This window comes from Corticium candelabrum, chromosome 3 (assembly GCF_963422355.1).
Source record: "Corticium candelabrum chromosome 3, ooCorCand1.1, whole genome shotgun sequence".
Lineage (NCBI taxonomy): Eukaryota > Metazoa > Porifera > Homoscleromorpha > Homosclerophorida > Plakinidae > Corticium > Corticium candelabrum.
The window spans coordinates 1,537,645-1,553,020 of NC_085087.1; the positions used below are offsets into that span (position 1 = coordinate 1,537,645).

At 41.2% G+C, this 15,376-nt stretch overlaps 1 protein-coding gene across 1 annotated transcript in view; it reads left to right on the top strand.

Annotated features, from left to right (window-relative positions):
* LOC134177050 (DDB1- and CUL4-associated factor 8-like) overlaps positions 1–15,376 on the top strand; it is a 28,405-nt gene that overhangs the window by 268 nt on the left and 12,761 nt on the right. Inside the window, exons 2-9 of the mRNA XM_062643752.1 lie at positions 98–177; positions 946–1,307; positions 11,503–11,519; positions 12,886–13,175; positions 13,242–13,301; positions 14,656–14,736; positions 14,790–14,884; positions 14,981–14,993. Coding sequence (XP_062499736.1) covers positions 98–177; positions 946–1,307; positions 11,503–11,519; positions 12,886–13,175; positions 13,242–13,301; positions 14,656–14,736; positions 14,790–14,884; positions 14,981–14,993 — 998 coding nt within the window. The remainder of the gene's footprint in view (positions 1–97; positions 178–945; positions 1,308–11,502; positions 11,520–12,885; positions 13,176–13,241; positions 13,302–14,655; positions 14,737–14,789; positions 14,885–14,980; positions 14,994–15,376) is intronic.

Sequence of the window (15,376 nt, forward strand, 5' to 3'; positions counted from 1 at the left end):
CAGACGCCTACTAATATCAATAGGCTAGCGACGCCTTTACCGTATGCCTACATTGGAAAGAGAGTAGTTCTACTGTACCAGTGCAACTTTACTGTAGATCTAAGTGACGACATCTTTACTTGCCTTCAAGTTCGTCAGTGGTCTGCCTTAGGACTTACCGGACGCCCGGAAGCCAAGGTAAGTGGCTGGGTGGAGAGCTTCAAACATACGCAATAACTAGAGAGGGCTACTTACACACTAAATTTTTTTATTTGTTACGTTCAGGTGTAGGGAAGTGTACGACGGCAGTGATGTTGAATTTTGTTAACTCGCATGCTTGAGAACGTTTAGTCAACTAGGATTATGAGTGGCACACATAGACGATGTTCAATGGAAAAACGAAACTTGGGTATACACACATCTGTACGTAGTTTTGCCTATAAGTTAACCCACACTACTAGTAGATAGCGGAGACATAAAGTTGCGACAGTAATGTGGCATAGAATGGTGGGGAGGTGACAGAAAGTATGAATGTCTGAAGAAGACAAACATGATTTATAATAACAGTTATTGTCATATGCACATACTACACGTAATTGTAAAGTATGAAAACATTTTGAATATGTTTGACATTCAGCACAGCATGTCAATTTGACAGAGGAAGTTAAGTACATGCCTAGAGCTGTGTGTGTGTGTGTGTGTGTGTGTGTGTGTGTGTGTGTGTGTGTGTGTGTGTGTGTGTGTGTGTGTGTGTATGTGTGTGTGTGTAGACTTAACCTTCTTGGTTTTGAAAGCTGAGGTTTTCTGAACACTCACATGGGATGTGCATGGAGCATGTTGGGGCACTATTGATGGAAAAGCATGAGAATATCACCATCCCATCTATGCTTATTTATTGATTTAAAAAAGGCATATGATTCGGTCAATCGCGATGCTCTTTGACACATTCTTCATTATTCATATCAGTTGCCTTCCAAGTTGTTGGCCATTATTCGTGCCCTACATGAGAATTCCAGCGCTGCAGTAAAGGCTTATGAGAAGATATCAGACAAGTTTCCTGTCACTAATGGTCTCTGTCAAGGCTGTGTGTTGGCACCTGCCTTATTCAATCTATCCTTTGACGTTGCCATTTACATGGCTCTGGATGAGTGCAGATCACAAGGAATGGGCATAAAAGTAGCTTTCCTTCATGATGCTGATCTTGTTAGGAACAGGAAGACCTTGAGGTTTGAATCTTTGGTGACTGATCTGGAGTATGTCGACGATATGGCTCTTCTCTCTGACAATTGGCTTGACCTCACCACAATGCTGGACTCTATTAAACTGCTGTAAGAAACTGGGTCTTGCTATTAGTTGCAAAAAGACGAAAACCTTAGCAGTTCTATCATCTGAGTGCTCACACATTCAAACTCCTGTACTAATCTCCCTTGTGCCAGGAGACAAGCCTATTGAAGTAGTCTCTCATTTCCAGTACTTGGGCAGCATTGTTCAAAGTGATTGTGGATTGGACACAGAGATTAATTCCAGAATCTTTAAAGCCTCACATGCATTCCAGTCTCTCTCTCAGATCTTTTGGTATCAACGTAAGATCAAGACCAGCACCAAGGTTCGTCTTTTGAACAGTGTGATTCTTCCAACCTTGCTGTATTGTCTCGAATGCACCGTCCTCCTTGAGCCTCATGTTCGTCGTCTTGAGTCCTTTTTGATTCGTTGCCTTCGAATTATATTAGGGATTTTGGTCAGGGAGCAGAAGTGTCACGCTCCGATACGCAAGATGGCTAAACAGCAAAGGATCTCATCGATTCTCTTACAACATCGTCTCTGTTTTCTTGGACATTTCTGAAGGATGTCCAATGATTGCTTACCCAAGCAGCTTCTTCTGTTTGCTCCTGTTGGTTGCAAGCGCAATGTTGGTGAACAAAAACATTGTTGGAATGATGTTGTATCTTGTGACTTCAAACAGTGTAACTTGTTGAAATCCTGGAGGGAGAAAGCTGAAGAGTTCAACTCTTGGCGCTTCATCATCAAATGTAGTGCAGAGCATTTCAACAAGAAATCAGAAAACAAAGAGAAGAACCTCAGAGATGACAGAAAATGATGGCGTGAACAACGTCTCGTAAAAACTGAGAGTCTGCTGCACTGTAACCACCCTGGCTATTCATTTCAGGCATTTAACAAGGCAGGCTTAATTAGTCACCAATGTTGTCATTCTTCCGCCTCAAGGATTCCTAGTCAGTTTTGTCATCAGACTTTCAAACAACCAGGTCTTTATAATCACTGGCGTTTTTGTCGAGGCAGACCTCAAGCAGTGTAGACTTGATGTTTTTGGCCTGCATCTCCTGTACCCTCATGGTAATCATGGAGCACAAGCAGCAAATGGATAGATGGATGGTGTGTGTGTGTGCATGTGTGTGTGTGTGTGTGTGTGTGTGTGTGTGTGTGTGTGTGTGTGTGTGTGTGTGTGTGTGTGTGTGTGTGTGTGTGTGTCACGTGCGTGTGGGCATGTGTGTGTGTGTGCACGTGCGTGCATGTGTGTGTGTGTGTGTGTGCACGTGTGTGTGTGTGTGTGTGCACGTGTGTGTGTGTGTGTGTGTGTGTGTGTGTGTGTGTGTGTGTGTGTGTGTGTGTGTGTGTGTGTGTGTGTGTGTGTGTGTGTGTGTGTGTGTGTGTGTGTGTGTGTGTGTGTGTGTGTGTGTGTGTGTGTGTGTGTGTGTGTGTGTTGTACATGTTGCAGTCACAGATTGACTTTTCTTCTTGTGAAGAGGGACAATGATGTGATTTAGCTAGTTTGGAAACTCCAGAGGAGATGAACAGTGAGGTGAGCCAGCAAATGGTTTCGGTTCCTTCCAACTTCAACAACTCAACAGATATCCCATCAGCTCCCGGGACCTTACCATCTCTGAGCTATGCACTAGCTAACTGAACCTTTTCTTTAGATATGGGCTCTGACAGCTCTTTATCAGCTGGCAGTGATATCTAACAGTGTATCTGTGTCTAACTGGCAGCTCAATGAGCAACAGTGAGACAATTGTGCAATGAGGTCTATGCAGCATTAAGCTTATCTGTGTCACTTCAGAGCTCAAACAGCATGGCTGTATCTTTGGTGAGGATGTTAGTTGATAAAGGCTTGAAGCCTGATTCTTAACTAAGCCTAGCTGCTGTGACGTCTTAGCTTCTTTCTGGCTTCTACTGCTCTCGCACTCCATCAGGCATTAATTTGTTGCTTTCTCAGCAGCCATCTAGATATGTCCAGTGGGTATAAGATTCTCTTGAGCATCGTCAACGGGGTTTTCACTAGAGTTTACTGAATGGGATCAAACTCAGAGCTTGGGTCATTTGCATGAGAACCATGCATTGTAGTGTTCGCAAGGATAGGGGTGCACCTGACCAACTCTTCTTTCAGGGTGTTAATGGAGATAGCTAGAGAGGATCATTATCCTTTATACATGTGTTTGTTTGTAGACCTTTGCAAAGTCTTTGACTCTGTCAATAGAGCAGCTCTTTGGTCTGTACTTCAGTAATGTGCCATCTGCCACCTAAGTTGCTCAACATCATCAAAGCATTGTGCAACAACACTTCTGCTGTTGTAGGGACTTACATGTAGGGACCTATAGTAGATCTCAGATCATTTTCTGTATCTCCTGATGTCAAACAGAGTTGTGTACTTGTCCCTACCTTATTCAACCTGTACTGTGACACTGATCCGACTTGCTATCACTAACCACCAACCAGATGTAGGTCTGTGATAGTCATACCTCCTGATGATGATCATCTGGTGGAAACAAGAGGAAGATTACATCAGAACTGTTAGTGTCAGATCTTGTATATACTGATGATATGGCATTGATCTCTAATTCTTATGATGGCCTTTCTGTGTGCTGGAATTTCTGGATTCCACTTGTGACCATGATGTAAGCCTGACCATTAACTACCAGAAGACAAAGATCCTTGCTGTCCTATTTGGTGATGATGCCTGTCCTCCACCTTCCATTCTTCTTCATCTTGATTGTGATCCCATTGAGGTACTACCATCTTCTTAGTACCTTGGAAGTACTGTCTTCAACAATTGCATCTTGGGTGTTTAGATATCAGCATGGATTACCAAGGCATCTCAGTTGTATGCAGGCCCATAGACAGCGGGAGAAGGGGGGTTCAAATGCCATAAAAGTGGACTTCTGATGTCAGTGTAAAGTTACGTGATAATAAGATTATATTAAACTGTAAAAGAATAGCGTATCTGTATGATATGCACATTGGACGCATAAGTGTATGTCTGTGTGTATGTATGTATGTATGTATGTATGTATGTATGTATGTATGTATGTATGTATGTGGCTCAATTGGTTAGAGTGTGCAGTTGGAGATTGGCAACATCCGGGACCTTTGGGTCAGAGTTTGAGTGTGGGAGGGCCACATACATAAGTTCCCTTGGGCAAGGAACTAACACAATTGCCTCTCTCTCCGGAGTGTCAGGTTCTGTTCAAGAAGCAAAGAAGAAGTTACATATAGACAGTGACTGCTGATAGTGTTTCGATTGTATACTAGTATCGTAGAAAGTATCGTAGCAAGTACTTAGTAGTGTCTGCAGTAACCTGGGCCCTAAGGGTCCTTGTAACAACAACAAAAAAATGTATGTATGTTTGTATGTATGTATGTGGCTCAATTGGTTAGAGTGTGCAGTTGGAGATTGGCAACATCCGGGACCTTTGGGTCAGAGTTTAAGTGCGGGAGTGCCACATACATAAGTTCCCTTGGGCAAAGAACTAACATACTATTGCTTCTCTCCAGAGTGTCAGTTCTGTCCAAGCAGCAAGTTGAAGTATAGTGACATATAGTGACTACTGATAGTGTTAGATTGTAAAGTATCGTAGCAAGTGCTTAGCAGTATCTAACCTGGCCCTTAGGGGCTCTTGTAACAAAACAAAAAATGTATGTATGTATGTATGTATGTCAATGTATATATTGCCCGAGATCTATACTGTTAAGTTGTTGTTGACATCGTTGCCTTATTGATCACAATTTGTAATACTGGTATGACATACAAGAGTATACATACAGCAACGAAATCACGCTTAGCAGCTATTGAAATCCAATGTCCCGACAGTAATCCCTTGAAACATATACTTCTAACAATAGTGCATGTAGGATGAGGGTGTATAAGAGAATCTAATGCTATTCGCCTGGGATGTGAACGAACATAAATGTCCAGCGCTTTGTCTGCATATATGTATTTGTCATAAAAAATGAACGTGAATGAGCCAGCCTGTCTTGACCCATAGAAGCTCTCATGAAATTGTGAAGATGTCTCAAGGTGCTAGCACTTTGCTCACACTCACAAGATGTTATTGGCAAAGTGCAAGCTATTTGCAAAAGAACTCTAATATTGGGAAAAGAAATTAGATTGCAGTTCTTAATCGTGACAGAGGGCGACTTTGGCATTACGTCCAATGACATCTTATCATGCTTCAATTTCCACCGAGAATCTTTTTGTCTATCAGTTCTGGTGATGGCAAGTGCCACTGGTACGTTTGAACCGCATTACTGAAATAGAGCGGCTTAGTGCAGATTGTTGAAGGCACCAGTCCTAGAAGAGATGTGGCAGTGAATGCAAGGGCAGAGAAACGATTGTTAAAGTTTGAAACAATATGATCTAAAACGGGAGTAGCCACATTGAGTTTGTAATGTGGTTGGTAACTGATTGTGATTCAGAGTTCTAGGCGCGATTCCTGAGCAGAAACTATGTTCATTAAAGAAGCAGACCTTTCTCAGCGTGCTGAGGGGGGGGGGGTTGGAACCCTTAAACCCCCACAGCCTACGGGCCTGGTATGGGTTACTCAACTTTATCCTTTGGCACCAGAGGAAGATCAAGCTCATCTTTGTTTCTATAGTCCTTTCCACCCTCTTTTGTTGCTTGGAAACAGCAGTGCTTCTGGATCGACAGGTACACTGTCTACATAGTTTCTTGATGCCTCTGCTCTGTCCGTGGAGTGTTGCTGTGGGACATGAATATTAAGAGCACCTCCATCAGAAAATCTCCACCTATAGAGAAACTCTACTATGCTGACCCAGAGATATCTTCAGATATTGGGTCACATCTTGCACATGGATAAGTGTCATTAACCTACGAAACAACTGGTGTGCGCACCATCTCAAGCTAGATGTTTATTGGGATGCTAGAAGATGAGATGGAATGACTAAGAGTTTTGAGGAATAAGATCTGGACTGCCACACAAGAAATAATATCAAGAAGGAAGCACAAGAAAAAGACTTCCAGGATGAGCAGAAACACTGCTGTGAAGCAAGACCAAAAAATGTGAGACCTTGCTCTACATTGCAGCTTTTTTATGGTTGTGGTTTTACTGTAGACTATGCAGGCTTTATAATTTACCAGAGGCAGGAGCATGGTTAGGTTAGTCCTTGACTGGCCAATGTCAGTACTGTCACCAAACATTCCACCATCTAGGCCTCCACAACTATGAATATTTTCTGCTATTAGCGAGCCTCCACCCTTCCCCGACATAGCCTATTGTGACCTTGCCTTCACCGTTCCTTACTAGAATGAACGCAGCAAAAGAAGAAAGTGTGTGTGTGTGTGTGTGTGTGTGTGTGTGTGTGTGTGTGTGTGTGTGTGTGTGTGTGTTCGTGGATGGTGACGCTCAGGGTTGCCAGCCTATTTTGAAGACCCGTCAGCGGCTACAGTGATTTGTGAGTTGTGATTAATCTACGTAGGATTTACTTTTGTAGCTCAACCTTCAGTTCATCGTAAATACTGTGTCTGGCTGTAGAGTCTACCATTTGAAATATGTTATTGGTAACACACAGGGAAGGCTTCCTTTACAAGCTCGTAAATCGAGCATACAAACTGGGCATTTGTGCCTTCACTATAATCTCTTGTCTCATTCTCCTGTTACAATGTCTCAATCGGTTGTCAGGGATCGTGTTTTCATTTGTTGCTTGCACAACTTCATCCGGTCAAACAAGTGACTAGCTCAATCTGTGTGAAGAATGTCATGTAAGAATGTTTCAGTCTCGCAGGGACAAATTCTTTTCCCTACCACATGTACTTTTGACAGGAACACTCCAGCATGCATTGAGGTCAAGAAAATTGGCTGGTGGAATATCAAATCAATGCTGATCGCGAATTTTCTGAACGTTCCAAGAGAAAATCAGTTCTGATTGCTACTGAGCTTTTACGTTTTGAAATTGACATTTCTACTCTACCAGAATCAAGACTTGCGGAACAGGGCAGTCTAAACGAGTCTTGGAAATGATGGATTTTGATTTTATTGGTCAGGGAAACCAAACACTCAAAACCGAGTCTCGAGTGTTAGTTTTGCCATTAGAAAAGAATACTATGTAAACTCAGAGATCTTCTCATTGCTCACAGTGATCAGATAATGAGGTTAAGATTATTTTTCAGCAAGAACAAGTTTCTGACAATCATCAGTGTGCATGCTCCAACGCTAACATCAGAGGACTTGATAAAAACAGCTTTTATGACCACCTACATGATATTCTAGTCAAAATTCCAGTAGATGGACAAGCTAGATGACAAGGTCATCCTGATGGGTGACTTCAATGCAAGAGTCAGTCGAGACTATAATAGTTGGCGAGAAATTGCTCCAACTTTGTGCTGTTCATTGTTTAAGCATTACCAACACTCAATTTCAGTTGCCTGATAAACTGAAAACAACCTGGTAACATCCTCGATTGCATCATTGGCATCAACTCGACTATATCATTACCAGACATAAAGATGTGCAAGACTTTCAGTCAACCCGAGTTATCAGAAGTGCAGAATGCTGGACAGATCATCGTTTTACTTAATAGAGATACATCAGTTACAGCTGCCGCATTGAATGCACTATCACAACGACCTTTGTCATGCCATGCATGAATTGCCAATGCATATAAAAATTAGGCGTGCCATTAAATCTTTAAAAGTTGGCAAGGCTGCTGGGACAGATGGCTTAGCTACTGAATTTTTATCAGAAAGGTGGTACCATTTTTGTAGCAAAATTTATGGACGTTATTTGCAAAATTTGGGACATGGAGGAGGTACCACAATTATTGAAAAATGCTAATATAGTTACCATTTTCAAAGAAAGAGGTGACAAAAAGCAGAATGTGGAAACTGGAGAGGAATATTACTGCTATTCATTGCTGGTAAAGTACTATCAAGAATTTTGTTGAATAGATTGTCAGAATTAATTGCAGAAGACATAACAGCTCGGTTACAAAAAGCAAGTGGAGCTTATGCATGGTGCTTTTACAGAAGAGACTTTAAGTCAACGAGGAATACGAATGAGTACAAAAGTACAGGGTTACAAAGCAGTTGCACTTCCAACCTTTGTGTATGGGTCCCAGTTATGGACCTTATACCGGAAGAACATTGAAGAACTAGAAAAGCTTTATCTCAGTTCAGCTGCATTCGTCGTATTTTGAGAATACATTGGACAGAGAGGGTGTCCAATGTTGAAGTTCTGAGAAGAGCTAGTTTGACTGGGATAGAATGTATGCTGATGAATCAATGGTTAAAATAGATCGGCCATGTAATCAGAATGGATAACAGAAGACTGACAAATCAAGTTCTTTTTCATCAATTGCTCCATGCACCAAGACGAACCAGTGACCCAAAACTTAGATACAAAGACGATTCGGGATCATTTGAGAAATGTCAATATCTCTCGAACAAACTGAGAAGTCATAGCTTCTGAGTGTTTCACATGGAAAGACAAAAATCATGTATGGTCTAAGAAGTTTTGAAACAGAGAGAAAGAGAGAGTGAAAAAAATTGAGAGAAAGAGTCAAAAAATGCATTATGAAATTCTTACTGGATCCACCACAAGTCATCATATATGTCGTACATGTAATCAAGACTGTCAATCACAAATTGGACTTATTGCTCATGAGCAAACTTACAGGAACGTTCGAAAAGCTATACAACAATCTCTGAGGTGCTCTTTGTGTACTAGTACATGCTGATCTAAAGCTATACTTGCTTCTCATATGCGAGGTTATCAACAAGATCGGACAATGTAAAAGTTTCTTTCTCTTTTATTATGTAACACATTGTTCAGGAGTCCATTATTAACACCTGCTAGCAAATGTCCACGGTGCCAAGATTTTTTGAAATTAAACACTAACAGCAGCTTCCATCAAATTCCTTTGCCTGAGTCCTCTCAACACCTGACTACCTTTCTCACACCCTTTGGCCACTATTACTACCATGCCTCCTCTTTGGGATCTTGTCGGCCCCAATTACTTTTAACGCAGGATGAGCACCTGCTTCACAGTTTGGATGAGGTTATTTGCACGATGGACAACATTTTAGTATTTAGACCACCAAAGGAAGACTATGACCGCCGCCTGCTTGCCGTCCTTAAGAATTGGAAGAAGCAGGTCTGACTCTCAATGACTCAAAGTGCCAGTTTCACCAATTCGTTCGCTTTTATGGACACGTCATCAACAGCAGGGTATCCATCCTGATCATGCCAAAGTAGAAGCTCTCACTCCTATGCCAGCATGCCAGAGCATTGCTGACGTTTGAAGATTATTACAAATGGTGAATCAACTAGGTCGATTTTCTCCCAGACTGCATCGATCACTATCTCATCCCGTGTGAGAGCTGCTTAGCAAAGATAGAATTTGGGTTTGGGGTCTACACCAAGAAGGGACTTTTCAAGACATAAAAGCTAAACTGAGTGGACCATCTGTTGGCTATCTACTTGAGTCTCAAGTGCCGTGTGTTGGCTGACGTCTCATCGTTTGGCCTCGGAGCATTAATAACAGACGTCAGGGTAATGGCGTCCTTTTTGCCTATTGGTCTCGATCAATGACCACTACAGAGGAACGATACTCTCAGATGGAGAAGGATGCTCTTGCCATCACGTGGTCCTGTGACAGTTTAGTCATTACCTCATTGGCATGACTTTCTCCATTCTGACTGATCATAATGTAAACCCCTGGTGTTCCTACTTAGCATCAATTCTCTCAATGAATTGCCTCCCCGTATACTTCGATTCAGGCTTCGGTTGATGAGATACCACTTTACTATTCAATACGTTCCAGGCAAAGAACTGATAACACGCCCTATCTTGTTTGCCAACCTTGTCCCGTCTCACCTGATGACCGGGCACTACAAGCAGACATGGTGGCTTACATGGCTGTTGTTACCGACGACTTGCCAGCATGTGATAACCATCTTACAGAGATTTAAGACAAACAAGCAGAAGATGGGCTTTGTACTGCCTCTTATTGTCAAACTGGCTGGCTTGAGAAACAATTCCTAGCAGACCCTCTTAAACCTTATTGGCAGTATTGCAGAGAATTTTACGACTAACCACGACGGCCTCTTACTGTATGGACCACGTATTGTTGTGCCGGCTTCAATGTGGCTTCAAGTTTCAGAAGGTTTACATATGGGACACTAGAGGATCACAAAATGCCGTCAGCGATCTAAGCATGCGATCTGTTGGCCAGGATTAAGCATACAGTTGGATGACTGTTTGTAGCTGCTCAAAAACAAAAGGTAGAACCCCTTGTCTCTAGTCAAATGCTGAGTTTACCGTGGCAGAAAGTTGCAACTGATTTTTCAAGTACTGATCACAAAACTAATTACTAGTCATTGACTACTACTCGCGCTATATTGAGATAGCCAACATGTCGACAATGGCGACGTCTCAAATAATTTGACAGCTGAAAATTTTCTTTGCCAGGAACGTTATACCAGAGGAACTCATTACCGACAATGGACCACAATTTGCATTCAAAGAATTCTGAGACTTTATCTCCAGCCATAACATTCGACACGTTACCAGTAGTCTGCTGTACCCACACGCAAATGGTATGGCCGAGTGAGCATTTCAGATGGTGAAATCTCTTATTTGTTTATCAGACGCTGCTTTGTTGGTGTACTGTACAATTAACACTTTTAGAACATGGCTATAGTCCAGCACAACTTCTTTTTGCTTGTTCTCTTGGCACAACCGTATCCATTACCCAAGAAAAATGTCAGCCATGCCTTCCAAAATTGGAGAGATTAGTGGAGAATGAGACACATCTAAAGAGTTGCCAAAAGGAGAACCTTGACAGCCGTCATCACGCTTGAGAGCTACCACCACTAACTACTGGAAGTACAGTATTTGCCAGACCGGCAAGAAGCACGTCATGTTTTATCACAACCAGCATGGTCATGCATTGTCTCCACTCCCAGTGGGGAGTTCCAGAGCAACTGACGCCATGTTAACCACCTTACCAGCACTCATCTCTCTGTCTCTTTACTCAGAAGAGTGCTCGGCAGTACTCCCCTAAGTGACCAATGAGGGAATGATATTCCAGGCACACATCAAATAGTACCACCCGACATAAGCCAGGCATCTAAAGACTCTGCTCCACCAACAATCTACCAACAATAATTTCTCGGAGTAGTCGAGTTGTCAAACCACCTTGCGGCTTGACTGTTGACTTTTTGGAACAGGACAGCACATTGTAACAATCTCTTAGTTTATTAATGTTGTGTAGAGTTGTTAAAGACAATTGTTGGTTTTAAAAGCATTTCCATAGTTGGGTAATAAGCATTTCAAGACTGGGAAGAGGAGATGTAGTGGTATAGTTACTATTTTGTAGGACCGCCCACATACGGGTGACAGCATACCAGGAGGTTACTTTGTGGTAGTAGTAGATAACTCTAGCTACAGCACTTGTCTCCCTCTCCTGCCTCCCTCTCTTCCTCCCTCCTACCCTCCTCCCTCTCTTTCTCCCTCCTCCCTCCCTCCATCCCTCCTCCCTCTCTTTTTCCCTCCTTCCTCTCCCTCCCTCTTTCTCTCTCTCCCTCTTTCTCTCCCTCCCTCCTTCTCCCTCCCTCTCTCCCCTCCCTCTCCCTCCCTCCCTTCCTCTCCCTCCCTCCTCCCTCCCTCCCTCCTGCTAGCTGAATTTTAGGCTCGGGTTCAGATTTAGCTTCAGGTTCAGGTGTGTGTGTGTGTGTGTGTGTGTGTGTGTGTGTGTGTGTGTGTGTGTGTGTGCGTGTGCGTGTGTGTGTGTGTGTGCACGTGCACGGGGGAGTAATTTGCAACCTGCTGTGTCAGGCAAATTTGCAATTGTAACATTGTTTCTATTTACTTGAGGATAGTGTCAAAATGGGATTACTGGTCTATGGCGAGTCAAGTTTTAGCTGTTGGCAAAGTCGGTAGCTTTACTTGCACTTTATCTGGAGCTTTAGAATATATCATGGTGTTAGTTTATTTACTTCTTTGTGATTTTTCTGCGTTTGATTATGTTTTCAAGTGAAGGTTATGGAATTTGTGTGACATTTGTCTAGCTTGGGGAAAGAAGATCTACAGTAGTTTGTTGATAATTGACAACAGTTGTTTTAGTAGATTAGAATGTGCCGTATTTCTTTGATTAAATGCTGCACGTTTACTTTTTAGCTATGACTTAACTGTAGCGTTTGTTTGAGGGAGGCTTTTATTGTTAAAGACTCTGTCTGTGCTTTAAGAGTGTCATGCTGTAGGTTTGACACTCTTTCAAGAGAACAACACTTACAACAGTGGTGCGCATTTCACACTTGAGACGTCATGTGGTGAAACAGTATCTCAGTAGTCTAGCCTCCAAAGAAGTTATATGATTTTATCTTCAAAATCTGAGCAATGGATGAAATACGGTGTTTATTTGAGGGTGGCTTTTATTTGAAGAAATACTATAGTTCTTACAGTTATTATGTCTATATTTTATTTATTGGTTTAGTATTTGTATTTTCACTTTAATAGCTAAACATTGTGTGCGATGGAGCATTTTAGATCACAATAGATAGTAATACGTCTGATTTATCTCTGTTGATAGTTTGTTTAACTTTAGCAGCATCTTTTAGTAATTGCGTATTAAAAGTAACTGAATTTTGCATTGCAGGTATGTCTGATTGGCATTGGGTGTGTGATATTGCCAGACGGCAGATCTGTAGCTCAGTGCAGCCAAGTGTGTTTCAACACAGAGTGTCAGCAGCCAGATCTATGGTGCAACGGTTTGATTTGCAAGACAAATTAAAGTACCACCAAGGCTGTGTCAATTCACTGCATTTTAATGAGAACGGGACATTACTGGCAAGTGGCAGCGACGATCTGAAAGTTGTACTATGGGATTGGCAGAAAAAAAAGCCAATTGTCAATTATGAAAGCGATCACTTTGCTAATGTATTTCAGGTGCTGTAGTCACAGCTGCACTGAAACAATTTGTTTCTAGTTATTACATGTGGGTTTGTTGTATAGGCCAAATTTATGCCTTTATGCTGTGACAGAGTCATTGTCAGTGCAGCAAGAGATGGGCAGGTATAGCAGAACAAAGGTGGTAGAAGCACATTTTGAGCAACAATAATTTATTAGTTTGCAACAGAACATTCAATTCTGAAACTTGTTGTTATGCATTAAGGCAGAAAGTGTTGGCAACTTTCTACCAGAATTATAATAGACTGATAGTGAAAATGTGTAGTTATTTAATTAATTTGCTACTTCTAAAACAAAAGTATGGGTCAGGAAGCAAGTGGCAAAAGTTCAGCTTTTGAAAAGTGGTACAGCTATAATTGGAACTGCCAGACGTGTTTGCTGTTTTTATTTGTGGAATTTGTAGAAATGAAGGAAGTAATGAATAATTAGATTTGACTGACAGGGCTACTACAGCCAGGGACTTTTATGTTGTAGCTAGATTTTATTGTGATGATAATGGTGTTCTTATGAATGAATGAATGAATGAATGAGAACAGGGTTAGTAATGAAAAATGAATTAATAAATAGATTAATAAATAAATTAATAAATAGAAAGTTTTGTGTACATTTATACACACTGTGGCTTGTTCAGTATTTCCACTTGATACACAGTTGCATGCATGGAATAACATGCCTGCTTCAAAAAGAAAAACAAGAGACTTTTAGTTATTATAATTAAGACAGACACTAATTAAGGTTGAGGTTATTTGTTACTGAATTAACTTTTATTACAATGCTGCACTGTACAGTAATACAAAGAACGACACTCTAAGACATCAGTCAATATAGAGAAAGAGTTAACATCAGTCAGCACAACTACAGGAATATCTTGGTTTTAGCTTTATACTATTAGGGTGTTACCTGTCCAATACAATATAATATAAACCTGATCACTATGCATATTGTAAATGCCAATGGCATCAATTTCTTGTGAGATTAGCCTCACTGTTTGTCAAGTATAATAAGTCAATCTTGACAGGATGGTGTGAAAGGTTGAGTTGTTTCTCTCCTTGTAAAAGAAGTTTGGATTTAGGACCAGTATTACCACTGACCTGTTGCTTAAAGTAAAGACAAGAGGATTGAACAATTTTGTTGTAGAAGCTTTTCGGTATTTGAAGAGTATTCAGTAGCCCTTGTTATGAGAGACTGTTTTGTATCTCTAATAATGTTATTGTAGTTGTTATTTGGTTGGAAAGTGGACATGCTTTGACACGATTTAACTATTCATATTTAATGCGACCAGACTACAGTTGTTGAAGGATCAATAAACTGGGGAAGCTTTACATTTCCATCCCCTCAACCTCTACCAGTAGGCTCTTCTTTCATTTCACACTGCATGTTGGGAGATGTTACAGAATATAATTCGTATAAATTAAACTAGAGAAACGTTTTCATTTGTGTTGCCATGATTGTTCTGTAGATTTTCAAAGCTGTCTTGTCTTGTGATGGTGAACTAAGAGAAAACAAAAGAGTTGCAAGTCATCGTGGTGCTGCTCACAAGGTAGATTCAATTGATGTGTTGCAGATTTTGACACTTTTGCTCAATTTGTGCAGTTGGCTTTACTTCCTGGTGATCCACATGTTTTTCTTTCATGTGGTGAGGATGCAGTAGTATATGAGATAGACCTTCGAGAAGATCAACCACACAGGTTAAGACAACTCTTGTCGTTGTTGTTTTTCTTGTGTACTATGTTCTTAATATTTGTATCGGGAATGGTTAAATACTAGTTTTATGGTATCTTTAGGCACCTCGCATTGGTGAGTAACACGTCCAATGGAGTTTTCTACGTATTTGTTGAAACCCTTGCAGCTGTCATGGAAGTAAACATGCAAACTTCCTAGTAATTAGAGTACGTATCTAGGCATGGTAGGTAGTCGTCATTTTGCGATAATGATCAAGACAATTGAAGTATACAGTATAAGTGCACTCAGTTCCGTTGTAATGACAGTGGTATGGTATTCACTGACATAGAAATTGATATCGCCAAACATTGACTATCAACAGTGTTAGATACAGCACAATGTAGTAAAGGATTGATCATACTGTAGTATGGGACATGTGAATAGTTGACTGTAGGTGGCATTCAGCTCCTGAAGGTGTTTCTTGGTTGTCAAGTACACGCAATCCCTGCTACAATACA